The sequence below is a fragment of the Argiope bruennichi genome, chromosome 9, assembly GCF_947563725.1.
Source record: "Argiope bruennichi chromosome 9, qqArgBrue1.1, whole genome shotgun sequence".
NCBI lineage: Eukaryota > Metazoa > Arthropoda > Arachnida > Araneae > Araneidae > Argiope > Argiope bruennichi.
Window position 1 is genome coordinate 89,328,798 of NC_079159.1, and position 24,485 is coordinate 89,353,282.

Genomic DNA, 24,485 nt, shown 5'->3' on the forward strand with positions numbered 1-24,485 from the left:
ATACACTATTTATAGATTTAATATTTTTATGTATATTTGGTGTTCATTTTATAATGTATCCTACAAATAATTTTTTTCTTTTTATTAAATAAATATTTAAAAAAATATATGATGAAAAGTAAAAAATACCTCATCTTGAGAGCCATATACACCGCTTTCTTCACAAGAGATTCATTGCTTTCATTATTGGTCATGAATTTAATGTAGGCTCTAAAAATCAAATAAATCGGTTAAAACTTCATGAGTGAGATAGGCAATAGTTTTATAGCAATTTTAAAAAGAAATAAATATAGATAAATAATAATTTGTCAGACTCAAAAAAGAAAAATAAGCATATAAACTAAAACAAAAATTTTGCATTTAAATGTTAAACATAGTATGAATCACATATAATTTATACTACATTTGTACATTTCACAAAATATAGTTTATTTCACATTTTTTTTAAAAAAAAGGCAGAGTAATTGCAATGCTCTTTCTTTCCTCTTTCTAAATTGTAATATCTCATGCTCACTCCTTTAATGAATAATTACAATTCAAGTTATCTACATATTATAATGTGGATAAAACAAATAATTGAACTTATAATAAAGATGAAAGTGTATTTGTGTATGTGTGCATTGGTGTTCTATAGTCTAAACCATTTGACCCAGATATATCAAACTAAGCATATATATACTTTGGAGAGTAGGAATGTGCACTTTGGGCATTTTTCAAATTTTATTTAAAATAAAGTAAAATTTTGGCATTTTTCTGTGATAATATCCAAAAATATTATGATTTTTAGATCATCTGAAAATTAAAAAACAATCTTTCCAATGGTAATAATTTTCAATACATATATTTTCAATAAATTTTTAAAAAATATTTTAAGTATATTTTCCAATAATTTATTTTACAGAAAGTAAAATTTAACCTGCATCAGCATGTTATGTGTGTATAAGAAAAATTATCTTTTATCAACTTATCATATTGAGAAGAGCTAAAATTAAAAAGTTAAAGTGTAATCTTCAGCACGTCTGAAAAAATATGAAATATGATAATGAATAAATATGAAATTTTTTAGAAAGATAAGTGCAAAAAGGAGCTTTTAAAATATCTACATTATTATTTCAATAAATCAGGAGTTTTTAAGGAAACATGGTTTATAATTATATAGGATGTTTAATTTTAACTGGGTCCCATCACTTAATTTCCAAACAGTCAGTGTTAGGTATATACATCTATTAAGAAATTTTTTTTTAAATGAAATAAAAAATGCTATTTTATGCAGTTTAATTCATGAATGTCATTCATAAATTTATAAAAAATGAATAACAAATTTTATATTTTTATACAGAACTTTGAGTCATAAGAGTTATATTTAGTAAATGTTCTTGAGACACTAACATTCTATATAAAAAAAGAGGTCCATTCCACTGTAACTTAAATTCAGTGAGTTTTAATAATTTAAGCATTATCTTATAAAAACACATGATTTTAGACCATTTCATTAATCGTCTCCAAGAAGATATGTCAATCACTCCTGAGTTTCCCAAGGCTGATAGGTCTAAAATTAAATTGTTTATAATAATGAAGTGATATTCAGAAGTTTTTAACTTAGATTTGATAGTAGAAAATAGAAATATTTTTCTTATTTAAAAGTAGGAGTTCCAAGAATATTTTACTGAATTCTTTCAGACCTTTCTGGATTCTTTTTCACACTTTAGGAACAAAGGATTATAGTAAATTTAGATTTCTTAATTTTTACAACAGTACATTTATCAAATGAAATAAAATATTACTATTTATGTCTTTTGAATGCAAAACTAAAAATTGAATTTTATGATAAACCAGAGAAATTTTATTGAATAATTCTTTGTGATATTGCATAAATTTTAAAAAATATTCTGTAGTGCACATAATGTAGAACAATATTAATTTCTGAATTCAGATTTCTAAAAACATAAAATTGATTTCAGTAGTGTAGATTCAGTAAAATTTTGATTTAGTATAGTTGTATTTGAAATTCAATCACACCTACTTCAAATTAATCAAATTTTAGGGGAGACAGAAAGTTATGGGAATGTACAATACAAATTACAGAATGCTGTGGGTTCTAAAATAATATGAGTTATATAAGTATCACAATCTTAAGTGTAAAAATATTTTGATGAAGAAATTACTATGAGATAATGTTACACAAAATGTTTAAGTGAAAATTTCAAGGAGTATTAATCCCAACAAACCAGCTGGCCAACAAAGAAAATGGTGACCAGCAAAAAGATGGCTAGTATAAATAAACATATGTCCTTGAAGAACCAGGCAGTTGTTAATATACTAATAAAAAATAATAATATTAAATATTCTTACTGTCACTTAAGTTAATAATCCATAAATAAATACATGTTCGAATTATTAATTTTTATGACAATTTTTAATTAATTCCTCATCATGACCATTATGAAAATGCTTCAAACATAGAAGTATAGATCATCAAGAAAGGATAATAATAGGAAAAGTATGGTAAAAAGCAGCATCTATGCCTTTACAATTTCAAAATGAGGTTTTCTTAAAAAGTACTTATTTTGTATTTTTAGGAATTTTCAGTGCTTATTTGTATTAACTTGTAACTGGAATCCAAAAATATTATGATTTTTAGATCATCTGAAAATTAAAAAACAATCTTTCCAATGGTAATAATTTTCAATACATATATTTTCAATAAATTTTTAAAAAATATTTTAAGTATATTTTCCAATAATTTATTTTACAGAAAGTAAAATTTAACCTGCATCAGCATGTTATGTGTGTATAAGAAAAATTATCTTTTATCAACTTATCATATTGAGAAGAGCTAAAATTAAAAAGTTAAAGTGTAATCTTCAGCACGTCTGAAAAAATATGAAATATGATAATGAATAAATATGAAATTTTTTAGAAAGATAAGTGCAAAAAGGAGCTTTTAAAATATCTACATTATTATTTCAATAAATCAGGAGTTTTTAAGGAAACATGGTTTATAATTATATAGGATGTTTAATTTTAACTGGGTCCCATCACTTAATTTCCAAACAGTCAGTGTTAGGTATATACATCTATTAAGAAATTTTTTTTTAAATGAAATAAAAAATGCTATTTTATGCAGTTTAATTCATGAATGTCATTCATAAATTTATAAAAAATGAATAACAAATTTTATATTTTTATACAGAACTTTGAGTCATAAGAGTTATATTTAGTAAATGTTCTTGAGACACTAACATTCTATATAAAAAAAGAGGTCCATTCCACTGTAACTTAAATTCAGTGAGTTTTAATAATTTAAGCATTATCTTATAAAAACACATGATTTTAGACCATTTCATTAATCGTCTCCAAGAAGATATGTCAATCACTCCTGAGTTTCCCAAGGCTGATAGGTCTAAAATTAAATTGTTTATAATAATGAAGTGATATTCAGAAGTTTTTAACTTAGATTTGATAGTAGAAAATAGAAATATTTTTCTTATTTAAAAGTAGGAGTTCCAAGAATATTTTACTGAATTCTTTCAGACCTTTCTGGATTCTTTTTCACACTTTAGGAACAAAGGATTATAGTAAATTTAGATTTCTTAATTTTTACAACAGTACATTTATCAAATGAAATAAAATATTACTATTTATGTCTTTTGAATGCAAAACTAAAAATTGAATTTTATGATAAACCAGAGAAATTTTATTGAATAATTCTTTGTGATATTGCATAAATTTTAAAAAATATTCTGTAGTGCACATAATGTAGAACAATATTAATTTCTGAATTCAGATTTCTAAAAACATAAAATTGATTTCAGTAGTGTAGATTCAGTAAAATTTTGATTTAGTATAGTTGTATTTGAAATTCAATCACACCTACTTCAAATTAATCAAATTTTAGGGGAGACAGAAAGTTATGGGAATGTACAATACAAATTACAGAATGCTGTGGGTTCTAAAATAATATGAGTTATATAAGTATCACAATCTTAAGTGTAAAAATATTTTGATGAAGAAATTACTATGAGATAATGTTACACAAAATGTTTAAGTGAAAATTTCAAGGAGTATTAATCCCAACAAACCAGCTGGCCAACAAAGAAAATGGTGACCAGCAAAAAGATGGCTAGTATAAATAAACATATGTCCTTGAAGAACCAGGCAGTTGTTAATATACTAATAAAAAATAATAATATTAAATATTCTTACTGTCACTTAAGTTAATAATCCATAAATAAATACATGTTCGAATTATTAATTTTTATGACAATTTTTAATTAATTCCTCATCATGACCATTATGAAAATGCTTCAAACATAGAAGTATAGATCATCAAGAAAGGATAATAATAGGAAAAGTATGGTAAAAAGCAGCATCTATGCCTTTACAATTTCAAAATGAGGTTTTCTTAAAAAGTACTTATTTTGTATTTTTAGGAATTTTCAGTGCTTATTTGTATTAACTTGTAACTGGAGACATGGAGTCAAAATGACACCATTGTTATTTTTCTTTTATAAACAGCATTGGAAGTTATTTTGGAAACACAATACATTCTAGAAATCATACAGTTACCAAAAATATTAAAATTATCAACGTTAAAAATGTTATATGTTCTAATATTAAATTTTGGAAAGATGTTATAAGAAAAAACTAAACATTCTTTTCACGAGTATTTACTTCGTTTAGATATTACGGAATTACATTAATGTAAGTTAGAATTTAACAAACAAAAATTAAGAAAATATTTAAAAATATTATTTTAAGTAAATTTCTTTATTCTTTTTGCATTATTCAAATTAAAAGCAATTTCAGAGATATGGAGTGAATGATTCCATAAATAACAACAACAAAAACTTTGAAAAAAAAATAACTCAGTTATATGCACATTTTCATACTTAAGACTATTGCTAACATACTGCTGAAAGAACAACTTGAAGGTACAGAGGAGATAATTGTATTTAAGGACAAAATACCACATAATAATCAGAGCTAATGAACAAAGCAGAGTCACTTTGACTCCAATCTCCAGTTACAGGTTAAACAACAAGTTTGACAATGAAAATCATAATTAGATTTTGAAAAATGAAAAGATGAAAAAAAAATTATTACATGTATTTCTACACTGACTTAAATTAAAAAAATCATCTTAAAATACAATTATCTAAAAAAATCTAATAAATCTTAATCGATTTTAGTAACATTAGAAGGAGATGTGGAGTGTAAAGGAGGAGGGGGGATATTTCATCAGGAACTACTGAAAAATATTCTTTGGCAGTTTGGCAGTTAAATGTATTATTCTTATTTTTACAGACATACAACTTTTAAAATCAAATGAGCAACAAATGTACAGAGAAAACAAACACTAAATAAAAAGTAAGAAGGTGAGAAATAAGACCAATCAATGGTTTGTAGTTATCAATTGAAAGCAAAATTAGATTACCAAATATAACCTTAGCATTCTTCGGTCTGAGTTATTTCAATCGCCTTGAAAACTGAGAATTTTTGTAATTTTGAATTTAAAAAAATACTTTAAGAACTTTTTCTAAGATATCTGAAACTGTTTAATGTATACTGCAGGAAATATTTAAATGTACTGAGAATTACTATTTAAAGTCAAATAATTGAAAAAAGCATATTTAAAATTAAAAAAGGTTCTGAAAAAAAACCCATCATTTTTTAAACAAATTTTCGAATAAAACTAATTTGAATAAAAAACTAAATTTGAGTAAAAACTTAATGACACCAAATCACAAACATCTGGTAAATCTAAAAATTGTTTACAAGATATAGCAAAATACAACAACTATCAAACATAAAAATATAATCAATTTAAGCTTTGTTTCTAGATTGTTCCATTTATAATACATTCTGTGTTCTTTTAGCATTGTCAGATAATATCTGAAGGGATATCTATTATATATGATAGGATATTTTATAGTCCAGAAAGTTAAAGGTTGACTCAAAAAAAAAAAAAAAATCCCTCATAGCTAATTTACTTCACCAAAAACTGCAATCTGAGTGACAGCTAGATTCGGAATTCCGTATTAAAATTGCTAGTTCAATAAGAAAAAATGATTAAAATTAACCAATTTCAGTTACTATTCTAACAGTACCAATATTTTCACTTTTTACAAGCAATATGAAGTTATACAAAATAAGAAGGAATATATTACAATTATATCCAAAATTAGAACAATTAGTAATCAAAAGCATAAAATCCAACTAAAGAAATAAAATAAAATTATCCCATAAATTAAATTTTGTTTAATTTTTAATTCACTTACTTGCACCCTTCAAATTCAATTGATATGTTTTCATCGCAGCAAGCGAACATTTCTTTCAAAGCAGTTGCATATAAAATACCATGTTTTGGTGGAAGTCCAGTAACCTGTTAAAAGTGAATATTTTGTAAATTATCTTTAATCATTTTTTATATTATCTTAACAAAGAAAATATTCTAATAAAATTTAAAAAATTTCACATATTTATAAAGATTAATTTGAAAAACATACTTTTATTGGCATATTAAAAAGCAGTTTTTTAAATTTAGTTTTTTTTTTCAATGCCTTGTAAACATCAGAGAAGTGCAGCATCAGAATATTTACAATGTAATTCTTTTGAAAATAAAAAATTAGTAAATATCAACATAATAATCATTTTTTAAAATTTTATTTACCATCTTTGGTGATCAAAAAATTTATCAACATGTGATATAACTTTATTAACATATCTTACAAATTTAAGATATTTAATAATTAAACTAGAAAATAATTATTCACATTTTTTTTATTTATAAAACTAATATATGTATGCCTAGATCATCAATTTTTAAAGTTGGATCAAACTCTTCTTTAGGCTCCGTCAAATCATTGAACAAATTTTATAAATTTACAAATTTGAATTCAAAATATTTTCAAAATTAACTATGCCTTCTCTGAAACTATCCTCAGACAAGCCTATCAATTTTAAAAAATGTATTTATATTATCTTAACAAAGAAAATATTCTAATAAAATTTAAAAAATTTCACATATTTATAAAGATTAATTTGAAAAACATACTTTTATTGGCATATTAAAAAGCAGTTTTTTAAATTTAGTTTTTTTTTTCAATGCCTTGTAAACATCAGAGAAGTGCAGCATCAGAATATTTACAATGTAATTCTTTTGAAAATAAAAAATTAGTAAATATCAACATAATAATCATTTTTTTAAATTTTATTTACCATCTTTGGTGATCAAAAAATTTATCAACATGTGATATAACTTTATTAACATATCTTACAAATTTAAGATATTTAATAATTAAACTAGAAAATAATTATTCACATTTTTTTTATTTATAAAACTAATATATGTATGCCTAGATCATCAATTTTTAAAGTTGGATCAAACTCTTCTTTAGGCTCCGTCAAATCATTGAACAAATTTTATAAATTTACAAATTTGAATTCAAAATATTTTCAAAATTAACTATGCCTTCTCTGAAACTATCCTCAGACAAGCCTATCAATTTTAAAAAATGTACAGTCATCAAAAACAACAAAAAAATGGAACACCTCTGTAACTTTATTTAATATCGCATCTTCATAAATTAGTGTCAATGGAAATAACTCAAGAGGTCAGGTTTGTTCTTTACAACTGATTAACCAAGTTAATTAACTACTATCTCAATTACTTTTTTTATTTATTTATTTTGCAAAATCAATTTGTTATTATGAAATTAGCATCTTATTAAAGTTCTATGGAATTCTGATGATAATATTGAGATTTAAAGAGTTTTAAAAAATGGCACTTTAAATGTTAAATGAGTTATCAAGTTTTGACAAAAACTCAGAAACGAATGAATATTTCTAAAAATATCTTTCACTCATTTAAAGAAAATTATCGTATTTCATTAAATTATGAAATTGATACATAAATAACACAAATTTTATAAAATTTTAAACATTATTATGCGAAAAAAGTGAATTGTAACATAGTAATATTGTTGCATTGGAGAAAAGCTAATCTGTAAATCAGAATCTAAAAAAATGTGAGCTTACTCAAAATAATTTTCAAAATATTCATAAAAATTGTAAAATTCTCACAATCAATTTGTAACATACCCTTTTTGAATAACTAATATTAAATTTACTTATATTTCTAGATCTATTATTCTCAACTTTCAATGGCCATTGTAATAATGCAGCATATTTCATAAATGCTAAATGAAAAATATCTTATCATTTGCAGATAAGATATTTTTCATTTAGCATGCATTTTAGTCTCTTTTTGAAAAAAAATGTTTTCTTTTGCTTAAAGGATATAAAATTTGATTGGATGATGACAAATTGTAGAAATGTAATATGTAATTAATTTTTTATTTTTTACCAGCAGTAATTGTTTGCAAGTAAATAAATAAATCAGCACAATCTTCAGCACATTTTACCATTCAGAAAGTTAATTCCAAAATAAACTAATTAGCATATATTTTTTTAACTCATTCCATCTTTGAAATTTGATATAATTTAAAATATGATTTTGGGGGGGGGGGATGGTTTTAGTTCAGAGAGGCCAGAAATATAAAGATTTGCTGAAATTTTATGATCAACTTATTTGAAAACTACAGCTGTTTGCCCTCTTTAATCATACAAGAAGGAAAAATGCTTATTTCAAAAAATTACTCATTGTCAAAATAATTTTCACATGCATTTCTATAATCAAATAAGTAGAATTTCAATCCGGAAATTAAAAATGCAAAATTTTCATAATCATTTCAACCTGAAAATAAAATTCCCTCCTTTTAATAAGCACTCTTTTTAATTTCATCAGCTTAAAATGTTTTTATGACATTTACATCTCAGCAGTCATGGAATGTGATGCATGGTTGCTTTGTGATGAAAATTATTGTGAAAAATTATTGAGCCAATTATTTGAGACATGCAAGGAGTACTGTATCAGCCATTATGATAGCATACATAAAATATGGTAATGTGGCATCTGAAAAGCATAACAGCAGACACAGGAAAGAAAAAAAAAAAAAAAAAAAAAAACCCTTATGTGAGGGATAAAAAAAAAATTTAACACATAGTGGCTTGAAAATGCAAGCAATCTTTATTTCAGATAATGTCTGAAATAAATAATCTCCAGAACCCCATTTCAGCAAAAACTGGTCAAAGGGAACTTCATGCTTTGAACATTTATGAAAGAATGTAACAATTAGAAAACATCACATCATACTTTTCAGCAAAGCCAATGGTGATAAATACACAGAAAATGAAGTCCACAATAGTGACAATAAGCCATCTAGTTTGATAAATCAACCTTCACCATATTTCAGACAACTGGATATGTTTACATGTGAAGAAAACTCATAAAAGCACTTTCTCCTAACTGCCTCTAGCAGATTATGAAGGATGATGTTGGTTCCTTATTGTGTTGGGATGTTTTGTCACTCTGTATGGGAAAGTTACAACTACTCACTATGTATATATTCTAGAGGATCAGGTGCATCCTTTGCTCCATACTTTATTTCCCAGAGAATATCCGCTTTAACAAAGCAACAACACTCCTATCCAAATAGCTAAAACTGTTCCAAATGGTTTGAACAGCATAAAGAGGAAATAGGACATCTTGCTTGACCCCTTCAGTTTGGAAATTTCTGGGAATACACAGAGTCACAACTCAATTTTTAACATCCTCCACCATCTATGCTTCAGGAATTGAAGACTATTCTTCAAGAATGACTTCATATTTCATTAATGTTGATCATGATCTCTCTGTATCTGTCTCACGTTGCATACGATCTGTAATTAAGTTAAAGGTTGGTCCATCTCTTTCTTAATAAAACTTTTCTCTTATTTTATAGGTGTTCAAATTATTTGGTTACCTATTTAAATATAAGGAAGGCTATGTTTGAAGATCACAAAATGATATTTGCTTTAATTTTAGCATACAACACTTTTTCTTATTTAAGACAAAACTTATTCAGCTAAAATATTGATAAATGTTATTTTCTAAATAACACAAAAAGTTTAAACGTACTAGTACAGTAGACCGTGGGTCATTCTCATTAAGATCTTTACTAACTTGAACTTCATCCAATGGCTGCTGAATGTAATAATATGGGAAGAATGCCCCAGCTATGACCATCTATAAAATAAAAAGAAAATAAAGAGTAAGAAGTTGCAAAGATTTTAAAATATGAAGAAAACTAGCAATAAGACAAATTTCTCATTACAAATGTCACTTCAAAAGACCAAGAGCTTTCTTTTCAAGATTTTCCCAAGCCTGAGAATACTATGGCTTTTTTTATAGAACAGAGAGAAAATCCAGTTTTCTGTTTGGTACAGAACATGTTCACATTGACAGATTTGATCCAAAAATTTATGCATATCTATAATTATAATGTGAAGACATTTCACACAAATAAGATATAGAAAATTGTAATAATATTTTTAAAGCCTTTTTGGCTATCATGGGATAATCGCATATAATGTTAATCCGAAATGAATTAATTTATTCTTCCAAATATTTTAAAATTATATCTCGATTATTTCACTTTATGAAAGGTCACAGTTATTGAAGATAAAAGCAGCTAAAAAAGGTATTTCTAGAAAACAGTTTTTAATTGTTGTAAAAACAACAGTTTTCTTTTACAGTGTACTTTTCTTTAATTTAAACAAACTTTATTCATATTAAAAAAAAATAGCATTCTAATTTTTACTATATACATTTCTAAAATTTGGTGGCACACTTTAAGAATATGGTAGCATACAAAAATTCAGCAGCTCAATGGTTGAGAATCACCGATAAAACAGTCAATAACTCTTGTATAAGTAAAATACAAATAAATACAGCACATTTTAAGTCTCATAAATTTATTGAATACATTTATGAGAAATGGATACACTTATTTATCACTATACAAATTTTGTACATTGTGAAATTAAATTTAATATATCTATTCTAATTTTCCTTTTCCACATTGCTTTTTGGACAATATTTTTGATTTTATGATAATATCTGAACACAACCCATTTCATACATATACAAAATAATAAATTGGAACTAAAATTTTCTGAGCTTTAGTACAAATGAAAATATATAATATATCACACCACCAAAGTAAAGAAGTTGTGGCTCCCAATAGCAATAAGAAGCTATTGGTTTACTCACTTTATTTTTGAATTATCATGTTTATAAATCCATAGAAATTAGTCTTCAAACTTATTGGTAGATTTTATACAAAATATGATAAAATGTTGATGCAAATGAATTTTATCAAAAATTTGTGTTTTGGTATCTATATAATAATTCCATATCTCACACTTTTTCTTAAAAAAGCTAACCAATTCTCATACATGATTATTGGCAGGAAAACTATAACTGCATATACATATTTTATTTTTATTTATTAATTTAATTTAAACCTGAGGAAATTTGCATCATGAACAGCTGACAGTTAATTTTTTGACAGCCATAGTACTTCATTTTAGATACTGGCAGATCTTCAACTAGGAGGCTTTCTAGGGCCACTGGTCTAAGAAGAGACCACAAGCAGATTAATCATTAAAAAACTTTAAACTTATTATTCTGACTGCTAATTAAATGAATTTGTATAAAAGATTTATGAGATAAAATATTAGGATAATATTGGCATTTCACCAAGCACAAATAATCAGGCTCCTATATATTTCATGATATTCACTTAATTATTAAAAATTTTACAATACCAAACATCTGCTTCAATAATATTGTGTGAATATATGAATGCAAGATACTTTGGAGTTGTAAAATAATGCATATAAACAAAGTTAATATTATTACAGTCACAAATGGATATTACAAATTTAAATAAAATAAAAAAAATAACCTAAAATAAATTATTAATAAATCATAATTCCATAAATCATGCTAAAAAAGTAAGACTAATTGATCATCTTATTAAAAATACAGCCCCAAAATGTTTTTTTAAACACCATAAATGAAAAATCAAAAATATACAGAATAAATATTTTAAAAGGTTATATATCCACAATTTTATTATCTACAATATGCAAATGTATATAACATCTAAAATGGAAAATGTTGACAGTTTTGGAGGACTAGAAATTATAGATCAAGTAAGAGAATCTGATATCAGGTTTAATAATAATTTTAAAAGAACATATTTCATTTTAAAGAATTTCAAATTATTCACAATTTATTACATAAAATTCTTTCCGAAACAACTTTTAATTCTTTTGTATATATAATTCTTTTGGTGAGTACAAAGGTATCTAAAACTATATTTTAATCAATTTTTCCAAATGATATAAAATATTTTTATCTTTAATATAAAATGTAGAAATATTTAATTTTTGATGAATGTATTCATTTAAACAAGGCTGCATTCATTAATAATAACTTTTAAAAAAACCTTTTTCTTTTCCCTTCTTTTTATAAAGAAATTTCAAATATCTTTATGGGATAATTCTTTGAATAGTTTTGCAGAACATAAATCTTAAACTAAGAATTGAATGATGTTGAGTCACTTTAAAAGTAAAATCACCAAAACAGATCATTAGAATTAATTTTTATAATCATATAATGATTTATTAGATCTGAAACTTGTATTTCTGATGTTTATCAAATACCGATAATGTCAATTCTGTTAACAGACTCCTATCTGGATTATGATGCAAAATTATTTCAAGGATGTTTGACATCAGATTATAATGCAAATGCATCCTAGCCACACTCATTTTAAACCTTTTGTGATGCTATGTTCATTTAACAAGGTCCATTCAGGTGTGACCCATTGAAAACAAGTTTAATTTCAAAAAAATATTTCAAGTTTCTGGTTTAATGAATAAAAATGTTAAAAGCAATATATGTAATCAGACATGAAAACATAGAACCTTACTGCAAACAATCTTTAACCAATTTGGCACAAAAATTCAAAATTATTTTTCACCATAGTTTAAATCATTAAAGGAGTGATAAATTAAAACTATTAGACATAAACAAGAACATTAATAAAAAAAGAAAATCACAAATTAGCAAAGGCAAAATAATAAAGGCTGTTATAACTATAGAAATGTCAAAAAGACATGAATATTGATTTCATAATATCAAAATAAATTTCATATGTATACATTACAAATGATATCAATCATTCTAAAACTGATGATATTGTTACATTTCATGAAATATAATTTTTTGTTTAAATTCCAAGCAAAGATTCTAAAATTCAAAGTTAAACATTATTTGTATGCAATTAAATTAACAAAATACACAATAACCATTGAATATATATGAACTACTTCCAAGATAATCATATCTTTATCAATTCGATTAAAAGGAAGAAAGGGATTTTAAATATAAAATTCAGCTACTATAATTATTATATAAAAAGTTAAAATATGACATCAAAAAATACCTTTAAAATAAGTATGTTGGACTCTTCAGCATTTGCAAATCGCTCACGACGATCAACAAAAATATTAAGTTTTTCCAATCGATTTTTTATTTCCTTAACAAGTAAATCAACCTAAAGAGAAAGAATTATTCATAAAGCACAAATAACAAACTAACACAAGATAACTTAAATGAAAAAAGTAAAATAGAATCCAATAAAACTTTTTTAGCTCAGATGAAAATTAAACATTGTTTGTAACTGCAATTCTGTTTAATAAAGGTTACAAATAAAACAATGACATAAAGCATACATATTTAAATAGCAACTACAAAGCCATAAATTTTCTCCAGAAATATTTTATAATATCTATATCATGTTAAAATTCAACATAATATAATGTATAGAAAATATAATAAAACTTACTTCCTTTATTCTTCTTATCTGAATAAAATTCAATATAGCCCAATTATTTTCACGAAGACCACCAGGCCTTTTAAACTGTCCTTGCACTGACATTTGCTTCCATAACTGAAAGAATTAGCAAAGCAAAATTAACTTCATGACAAGATATTGCTAGCAATATGGTAATTTCTTTCTAAACTATGATTATAAATTTCATAAAATTACTATAATCCTTTGAAGCTCTCAAAATAATTTTACTTTCACATCAGCATGAAACTTTCATTTATAAGAAAATATAAAATTTAATAGTCCCAAAAGAAGTAATTACAAAACAAGGAAGAAAAAAAAAAAGATTTAATCATTATCAGATATTAGATGTTTTTTATACATGATACAACTGACAAAGCACTGTTGTTAATGCGATGCGACTCAGGTCTGTTAAAGCTTAAATTCATATTATTTTAAAGAGTATATAAAATAATAATAGGAAAAAAAAAGAAAGAAAAAACAGGAAATACATATGTCTGCTAGTATATTATTAGAACTCTTTTAATGCAATGAATATATGAAATTTGCTATGAGATTTTGGCATCCATTTCTAGATAAGAGTCATTTTCAGTTGTTAAAAATAATTATTTCTTCAGACATTTAATTAAAAAAACAGATTATGACAAATATTTAAATAAAAATCATTATATTTCAAATCAACAGTGGATTTTCTTAAATATTTGTGTTGCTGGTATCTACTACCAATAAATAACAGAAACTATAAGAATAATAATACAAATAAGAAACTACTCCCCACCACCCTAAGACATGTGGAACTGTTGAAAGATCTAGATATCAAGACAGAATTGGTGGGAATTATAATTGAGCCCAAAGAACCATTATTGCCCATGATAAAAACCCCCTCATGCCATCTGAGGAGGCATATCCCATCTTCTGCAGGGAACAGTTAATCCCACACTGATATTATATATACTAGAGTGGCAAGAACCAACTATTACATCAGAAGCTTACTCATCCTCAGATCTGAGATGCAACCCCTCGATGGGACTAAGAAGAGTAATAAAGAAAATATGAATAAAAATTAAGTTTGAATCTATCTCAAATGAATGCAGACAGTAAAAAAGTGTTGAATCACAAATTGCCAAATGATAATTACTTGAAATGATATAGATTATTTTCTTCAGTGCTGATCAGAAATGAAGCATGTGCTAAATTTTGATTCCCATGCATACACTTTTCCTTATGGGATAAAAGATAAAGCGCAAACTCATTTCTGCATTAAACAACAAAATGAAAGAGGCTTATTTTGTACTTTGTGCATATCAAAATTGCAATTAACAAGAAGGTTTCGATATTTTAAAATATAAAAATATCCATCGCTTTTTTTTTTAATGCAACAAGCATTCCAATATAAAACCAGCCTATAAAAGCATTGTGATAGTTTCAACAATTCTAAGATACCAGTCATTTGCATAAAAGAAAAGAAAACACTCAAATTTTTCTCAACAGATACTTAATAGAGTTAGAGATCATTTCATATGTAGTCTGCAATCATCAAAGTACCAACTAGCCATGAAACACTATTCTATAACCATTTGGCAGATTCTACACTGCCAATTACATCTGAAACACAAAGTCCCCATGGTAATGACCTTGATAGGAAGAATCTGATGCTGTACAGATATGTCTTGATTACCTTATGATACATGAGCAATAATAATAATTTTTTTAAAGTTACTGCTTTTATGAACTACAATTTATTTTTATAGCTGTTATATCCCATGATATATAATGAGTTTAAGAAGGATGATTATCAAATAATTACCCTGCATAATTGGGTAGGAATCTGAATATGTAATATAACAATGCTCAAAGCAATTAAAAAAAAAAACACTCAGAAATCCCATCGAATATTTTGTGGACTGATATGGATCCAGCACACATTTGAAGACATTTTCTATTGGGAAATCAAGAGCAAAATTTGATATAGATCTACAATTCTCAAATACCATATGCCACTACCTTACTAGTTAAATGATATACAAACATAGAGATAAAAAAATCTAAACGTTGCAATTAAGTTTTCATTTACATGGATAGACAAATAATATAACAATTGACAGATTTACTCCAAATTTATATAAAGAGCTAGAGCTTTTGTTTTAGTCATCATATATTAAAGCTCTTCTATTCTGCTTATTGCATTTTTGAATAATTGTATTCAAAAGTGCATAAAGAGACATATTAATAGATAGTTAACAAATTCCTTGATTTGCCTCAGAATTTATAATTCTAAGAGGGATATTAAACAAACTCATATATCAAATTTTATCTGTATAACATGAAAACAAATTATTCCCCATTGACAGATTTTGATCAAAATTAAATAGTGATCTATAATTTAGACATAAATCAGCAAATCGTATTTCATCCTTCTAGCTTGTTTTGTTTTTGAGTTATGCTTTCAGACTAACAGACAATTACAAATCAAAAAATGCTCTCTATATATACACGTTTGTGTGTGTGTGTGTGTACATATATATATATGCAAAAATTTCTGATTATCTATATTCTAGAAACAATTTCCTAATCACACGAACCAAGGCTTCAATTTAACTTTCAAGTTGTACAGTTATTACTTTTTCACAGTGATCAAAATATGGTATAAGCAAACTCCCTTCTAAAACTACTTAAATTAAAAAGCTTTTTCAAAGTCTCTTCCTTCCTTTTTAGTGCATGTTATGGGTTTTACAAAGAAATATAAAGGACAGATTTTTTTTAAAAAATTGGATTATTTCTAAACAATTGCGAATAATAAAAATTATTACTGAACTCCGTGCTTATTCTTTCAAAGAATGTTTCACACACACACATAGATTATCTAAAAATTGAGAATAATTAGAATAATGATGCTATCACAAATCTTATACAAAAAAAAAAACAGTAAAAATACCTGAAACTATCTCATACACTTTACAATAAATTTTTATTTATTATCTCATACATAAAATTAGGAACCTTGGGTAAAGCTGTGAATACCTTGCACAACATTGGTGAATGATAGCTACAAAATAAAAAAACTTTGGTAGAAATCTAGAATTTTTACATAATCTAGCATGAGAATACGAGTTCCGGTGCATTTTTTGCAGACCGACTAAAATTAAATTTTGACAATTGCAAGATAATATACCATATTTCACTGATTTAAGTATTTGTGTTTTTGAGTTATTGCTCTAACATGCTTGTGAAAGTACAGACTGACAGACAAGATGGTAAATAGTTTGACAGATTATAGTTGAAAATTTGATAAGAATCCATATTTTAGATGCTAAACCTGACATCAAATTTTATTCATCTAGCTCTTAATGTTTTGAAGATATCAAATTCACTTGTACTTGAACAACCAGACAGACAGACTTTCTCTGAATGGATTTCCTTCAAAATTTAATATAAAATCCACAAAATTTTGGTCTAAATCCCACATACCTAATTTCATCTTTCTAACTCAAAACATTTTTGAATCACTGTTTTCATAGAAAAACAAACATAATACCAAAAATAAGTTTTTTGGATTTAGTGAGGTCTAAAACTTGTAGATTAGTCAAACTCTTGAGTTTCAACTTTTTAACGATTACAATTTTCTCTATATACTTTGCATATAAGAAAATAAAAAAAGGTAATACATAAATATACTTTTACATACAGATCATATAAATATATATGTTTAAAATTATTCTCTAATGTCTTAACTTACTTTGTATGCATTCAAGAAACATAAACAGTCACTAAAAGTACCATCTGTCCAAGAAAGTTTTGATCTATGGAAAGTAAAGTAATGATAATAGAAAAAATTTAATAAAGATGACATATATAATTCCAAAATATATATAAGAATTCAATTATTAAAGTATATATATCCTATACTGAAGATAAAAACTGACCTGTAAGCATCAAGATCTTTTTGAAATGATCTCGCAAAGAAACTTTGTAATGACAAACTTGCAGCTAAAAACAAAATACATAATATTTGTTCCTGTATTTCATAAACAATTAAAACAGCAGTAAAGAATATAATGATAAATGTATAATTTGCATATTTTGTACATAAAAGTACAAATTTTGATAAAACTTTATTTCATAAATAAATTTATTAAATACTTATCCTGATTCTTAAAACTAAGCAATGTTGTATATTTTCAATATGTAAAATGAAAATATATAATTATAATAAAGTAGTACACGCGAAAATTTAAAATCAAATTATAAAAAAAAAAAAATTTTAAATATGCTATTTCACATTGTCTTTAAATCACATAATTTCAATTTAGCATGGATAGACAAATACAGAAACAACTGTCAATCACAGCACATTCAAATTTCAGTCTATGTATTCAATCTATATTATATGTTAGAATCAGACAAATAGCATAAGAATGGAAAAGTAAAATTTTGTAACATGGAGATGGTATCTGTTTAAATAGATCTTAATGGACAGTTACATGTTTACATAATAGTTAAAAAAAAAAAAAAAAAAGAGCAGACTGAAGGGAGGGGGTGCTTTACAGAGATAGAGCAGTTTCTGAATGAAATTGAAAGAAACACGTACATATATTTAAAAGGATATAGATATTTAGAAGGATCTGAGAAAAGATTAAGACAACCTTTGATTATAAATTTTGTTGGAACAGCTCCTGCTATACATATATAAAATTTGTTAATGCATGAAAAAAAGAATTTGCTAATCAGTAACTTACCAACAACTGTGTAGATATAATGATAAAAATAAAAGTGGAAAAAGGGGCAGCCATGATATTAACAAAATACTTTTTCACCACTTTTATTTTTGTAAACTATTCAATGCATTAAATTTTAATTGAATTTTGAATAATTATATATATTTTTAATATATATCTATACATAGTATAAAATGAAGTCACCTGAAAGCGCCTGTATGTTTGAAAGAAAAAAAAATTGAGAAATACTTTACTGATATTGGAGATATTTTGTTGGGCATTTATCAGGGAAGGTTTTAGTATATTGAAGATACGATTTTAATTATTTTACTACTATGATTCGTGCATGTGTGAAACAGCATATATGTGCTTTGCACATATATCTGCACATGTGTGAAAACCTCAAACTGCACATGTGCAAATAGCAAGAGTTGTGGTATGCATATGCAATACATTATCTTTGTTTACATCCGATTTTAAACAGCAGTTCAACACTTATTTTGCACAAAAAAAGGAAATCTAACCTTGGTCGGAGCAGATTATGCCAAAACGCTTCGTTTGTTGTGCGATAATAAGAATGTACAGGAAAGAAACATTCACAAAAAAAAAAAAAAAAAAAAAAAAAAAAGCCCACACTTAGGGTTAGAAGAAATTTATGTTCAGCGAAGTAACCGTCTCTCTTTAAATCGTACTGCAATTGAATTTCAGATACAGAATAAATCTCATAAGGAGCGAAGTAATCAACCAGCCAATATAATTTACAAAGAAATATTATGAAGCAGGCTGAATTTTATTTTCATATCAGATTATACCAAGTTGATAAACAAGTATGGAACAGTGGGTACACTGACTTATTTGTATATCTGAAAACAGCATTTCTATTATATATTTTTAGTGAATTGTTTTTTACAAACATATCATGTGTTTACCTTTTTAACCATCAAAATATTTCTGAATGTGTGCAGTAAAAAATTGTTTTGTAGTTATTTTTGATGATTTCCAAATACATTCTTATGTTTATTTGATGTTACATGACATGCCCATGTCATATCAGGTGGAGGCTAGAGTTAACTTTAAAGCTAATTATCCCTCTTGGATGTTATGCCATGGGCAACGCTATGCGGATAGTTTTAGTAATTTTAGAAATTTTAACAATTAAAAACTGAAATGTGGCATCAAATATTGCAATATAAGCTGACACAATGTTTTCAATAAAGTAAACAGCAGTGTAAATAGGGTTATGTATAGAGATTCAATACAGAATAAATAAGTTAACTACCTATTATAATGCATTCTTCCAAGCAATGAAATACATATCCAAAAATAATCAACTTGCTCAGTTTGATATCCAATGGCAAATTTGCCATAACTCTGCCAACGAAGGTTAAATTTCCGTCAAATGGATCAGTTCCTTTTGAAGTTAAAGCTAATGCCTGAAAAAATATTGATAAGAAATTTATTACTATAAAGAATAATTAGAAAGTAAAATTTGCAAACAACTTATACACACAATAACAAACTGAAAATAATGTCATACAATAATACCCTTAACCCGTTTCCGCCCAGCGTCATATTTATAGGACAGTTCATTTTCACCGTTATAAATAAAGCTATTCTACGTTTCGTCTATTCTTTTTCTGCCCCCTGAAGAGTAAGGGTTTCATCCTACTTACTTAAACCGATTTGGACCGGATGGAAGCATTTTTCAGCCAGCTGCAGATTCGCCATTTTCATGATTTTTTCTTGCTGAATTTCACTGTAATCGTCCGAAAAGGTTTTAAAGGAAAATTTAAATATTTTTTCAGAATTTATACTTCAGATATTCTATTATCAGATATCTTATAACGTTTTAAAATTATTTTTACTTTTATTAGTTTTAATTACAAATTTAAACTACTGTCCTAAAAATAGGACGCTGGGCGGATTCGTTAAATTTTCTGATATATAGTTTATTTCATAAGTGCTCAAGATGTCGTGGATTTTTTTTTTTTTTTTTTTAAACTGCCGAGGAAGTTGTAGAATATCTATTTTCGGAGGAATTAGAGTCCAAAATGATTGCTTTACAACCTGAAGTAGATGAATTAACAGATGAAAAAGGTTTTGATGACACTGAAACTCGGGTATAAGATGTGGGCATTATGTGGGAATAATGGCTACTGCTATAATTTTGATTTGTATTGCGGCAAGGAAGTTGTCGGTGCTGCTTCTACCGTGGTTCTTTCAAAAAAGTTCTTGGGAACTCGAGTTGTAAAAAAAATGCTTCAGCCAGTTACTGATCCCAAGAGTCATATAGTTTATTTTGATATTTTTTTTTAATTCCTAAAATTTGTTAGTTGACCTAAGAAAGAGTGGATTTCGAGCAACAGGAACGATAAAAGTGACAGAATACAGCATTGTCCCCTTGAAATTGATTCTACTTTCAAAAAGACTAGCCGTGGTACACATGATTTCTACTTTGATGTGAAAAATAAAATTACTGCGGTAATATGGAATGATAACAAATGTGTTACACTTGCGACAAATTTTCACATAATTGAGTCACTAACATCTGTTTCAAGGCGTGTAAAAGGAAAAGCTGAAAAAAATAAAATCGAACAGCCATGTCTCGTAAATAATTATAACAAAAACATGGGTGGTGTTGATTCTCATGATTGGCTTTTAGAGAAACATACCATAAAGATCCGTGGAAAAAAACCAAGGTAGACAAAGATCGGTAGACCAAGTTATACAATTTCATCTCGAGTGAAGGAAATAGACACTGTTAGACGCGATGGAGTTGGCCATATAATTGGTAAAAGAGAAAAACAAAGACGATGTCAAATGCAAAATTATTTGGGAAAACTTCTTACATTTTAAATGAAATGTAATGTAACTCTATGTACCAAATGTTTTCCAAATTACCATAAATAGTGTGAATATGTTTAAACTTAATAAAAAATGTCAAATTTATTTCTGTTTCATTTTATTTTGCATTAAATATTAAAGTTCAATTGTTTGGGAACAGAAACGTAATCAAGTAACTAAAAACAAAGGAGAAGTATTAAGAGTTCCATATTCGCCCAACGTCCTATTTATAGGACAGTAATTATCTCGGATCCTAAATTAATGGTGTGGAGAGTTTAATTGCATATTATATTTAATTTAAGTGTTTAGAACATAATTTTAAAAGTTTTTAACAAAATTTCAATTTTAAATTAAGTTGGGCGTTAACGGGTTAAATTAAGCAACAGGTGTAACTGATGAAAAACATTGCTGAGGTTTAATTTTGAATATAAATACATACAAATTTTATTAAATGGGAGCAAGGCATAGGAAAGTAGGCGTGTGTTTAGAGAGTATGTATTTCTTACAACAACAAAATAGTAAATATTAAACCAAAAATACTTCATAAAATGAAAGCATTTCGACGATTTCTTAAGAGTTAAACTCATCTAATGATCTGAAGATTTCTTTATCTCTATTTAAATTTTTTCATTCCAAGTCTGGAAAAAAAATTCTCAGTTTTTTTCTGCATTTACCTTGTATGTGTATGACATATAAGAAGAAATGTATGGACAGTACCCATGTACTAGTTATAATACAATAACAATAGTCCACAGTTTTAATGGATGAAAAAAAGCAACATTCTTTAATAACTGTAGATTTAAACAAGATCTAGCTTCTAAAACAAAAATTTTTGTAAATGCATTCAAATATTTTTTATAGTATTTTTCAAATATATCTGCTCTAGTCTTCACATACACACTCTGCTAAAAAGCCTTATTGTTTTCAGCTTCAGTAACACCACTCGTAATCAAGTAATTTGTAATTATCCCAATATCAATACTCTTTCTCAGTTTTAGAGTTGCTTCAATTATGCTTCTTTTGACAATGTTTTTCATTAGCTTTTTAATAAAAAATGAAAAGATTTTTTTTATATATAAGAAAGGACCATTGGATCAAATATCTGAATTTTTTTAAAGAAATGGTTGAAGAATATTAATACCAATACAAGACCAATACCAATATTACCAATATCAATAATACCAATATAAGAATCATTATACCAATATAAGAGAAGTTAATTTTAGTCAAAATCAATTTTTCCTAACATGTATTTATAATATTATCACTTATGGCAGAAACAGGAATTTTTTTTTTTTTTTTTTTTTTTTTATTGTAACCTATGTATTTTGTTTTGTTGTCAAAATTTTTTAGAGTACTTTTTCAAAACACTGATATTTTCTACCCAGAGGAAAGAATAAAACTTCAATGAAAAATCAAAAGAACCAATAACTTTCAGAAAATTGGTACATCTAGCTGGACTATCTTTAAATATTCTACATATTGCTCTTAGAAAAAAAATCTACTTTTCATACAGTAGATTTATGTTCCTACATAAATGCTTAATGGATTATGTGTAGTCCACAAGTATCTAGATCTAAAATCTACAGTCATTTTTAAATGGAAGTTCTTTTTTAAAATTCTAAAAATTTTGAATTTACATTTGATCAATCCACACTAATTTGCAAAAATAACTATATGTCTAAACTTGGTATAAGTTCTTAAAAATTTTCAAATAATTCTTCAATAATTCAATAATAAATTTCAAATATGCCTTAAAAATATTGAATTCCAATATCTTGTAGAGACCCTATTGATTGATTCACACCAATATCTTAAGATAAGATCCTTTTGGTATTTTTGTGAAATGTGGTTCAAAGCTTCATCAAAGGACATTACAATTTTTTAAAAAGAATTTTTAAGAGATTGTTGAAAAAAATTAAGCTAATCTGTTACAAATAATGTATATTTTTGTACAACTTAAAGTGTACATTTTTTGACTATTTCGCTAGAAGTGAATATTTCCATCAATGAATGCATTAAAGGATGAATGGGATGCAACAAGTATTAATGCTCATAAAAGTTCAACTTAAAAGGACTGTTTGAAATTTGATGTTAACAGACTTGGTGTATCAGCTTTTTCTATATTCTTTTTACATACCAAGTCCAATATCAATTATGATTTTTTTTTTTAACTGGCAAGCAATTTTGTATGTTTTCCTCAATCGAAATGACTAATATTTTTCTATTTTCTCATATTGCTTAAGCTTATTATCTTCTTAGAAAGCATATATTATGCGGCAAACGGATTTGCAGAACTTATATAACCCATTCAGTAAAGTTAGAATTCATACTTTTATTTCATTGTTTAAAAAAAATTCTCTAAACTAATTTGAATAAGTTAAAAAAATTAGCAAATAATAAATAAACCATTCAATAAACATATGTGTGAATGACTAAATACCACCACAATGCTTCCGCAGATTGAATGTCATCATTCCCAACAGAGAAATTTATTACATTCTCTATCGCAATTACAGCAGTCTCATTAGCTGCATTCCTGGAATCTCATGAAAAGAGCAAAACTCTCTGAAGTGAAATTATATCGATTATTGAAAATAAGGGGAAACAACTACGATCCTTTATTCTTGAAATGTTCATAGATCGGCATTCCTTTAGATGGAAAAAATAAAAAAAAAATAAAAATGAGAAAAGGAAGAAAGAAACTAAGAAGCTTATAATTCCCTGTTTATTCCTGGTTTTATCAAAAATTTCAAATTTCTCTATATTTTCAATGTTTTTAAATGATTTTTAAATTCCATATATTTTCCCAGCACCATGGCAACCCTATCATAGCAAAATAGCAATTTTTTATTCATTCTTTGCATTATATTTAGAACATATTCTTCATTAGAATTTATGTCTCTTCTTATATATTCTTCGTTAGAATTTATGTCTCTTCTTATATATTCTTTATTAGAATTTATTAGAAAGACACTAAGAAGCTTACAATTTCCTATATATTCCTGGTTTTTATGGAAAATTTAAAATTTCCTTATATTTTCCCAGCACCGTGGCAAACCTGTCATAGCAAATTAGCAATTTTTATTCATTCTTTGCATTACAGTTAGAATATATT

At 26.0% G+C, this 24,485-nt stretch overlaps 1 protein-coding gene across 2 annotated transcripts in view; it reads right to left on the reverse strand.

The window, feature by feature from the left end:
* LOC129983747 (ATP-dependent RNA helicase TDRD9-like) overlaps nt 1-24,485 on the reverse strand; it is a 90,817-nt gene that overhangs the window by 33,992 nt on the left and 32,340 nt on the right. For both annotated transcript variants that reach the window (XM_056093359.1, XM_056093358.1), the window contains exons 17-24: nt 19,803-19,956; nt 17,732-17,795; nt 17,545-17,608; nt 13,803-13,907; nt 13,401-13,511; nt 10,022-10,129; nt 6,282-6,385; nt 130-210 (exon numbers count right to left, since the gene is read on the reverse strand). In XM_056093359.1, the coding sequence (XP_055949334.1) occupies nt 130-210; nt 6,282-6,385; nt 10,022-10,129; nt 13,401-13,511; nt 13,803-13,907; nt 17,545-17,608; nt 17,732-17,795; nt 19,803-19,956 (791 nt within the window). The remainder of the gene's footprint in view (nt 1-129; nt 211-6,281; nt 6,386-10,021; nt 10,130-13,400; nt 13,512-13,802; nt 13,908-17,544; nt 17,609-17,731; nt 17,796-19,802; nt 19,957-24,485) is intronic.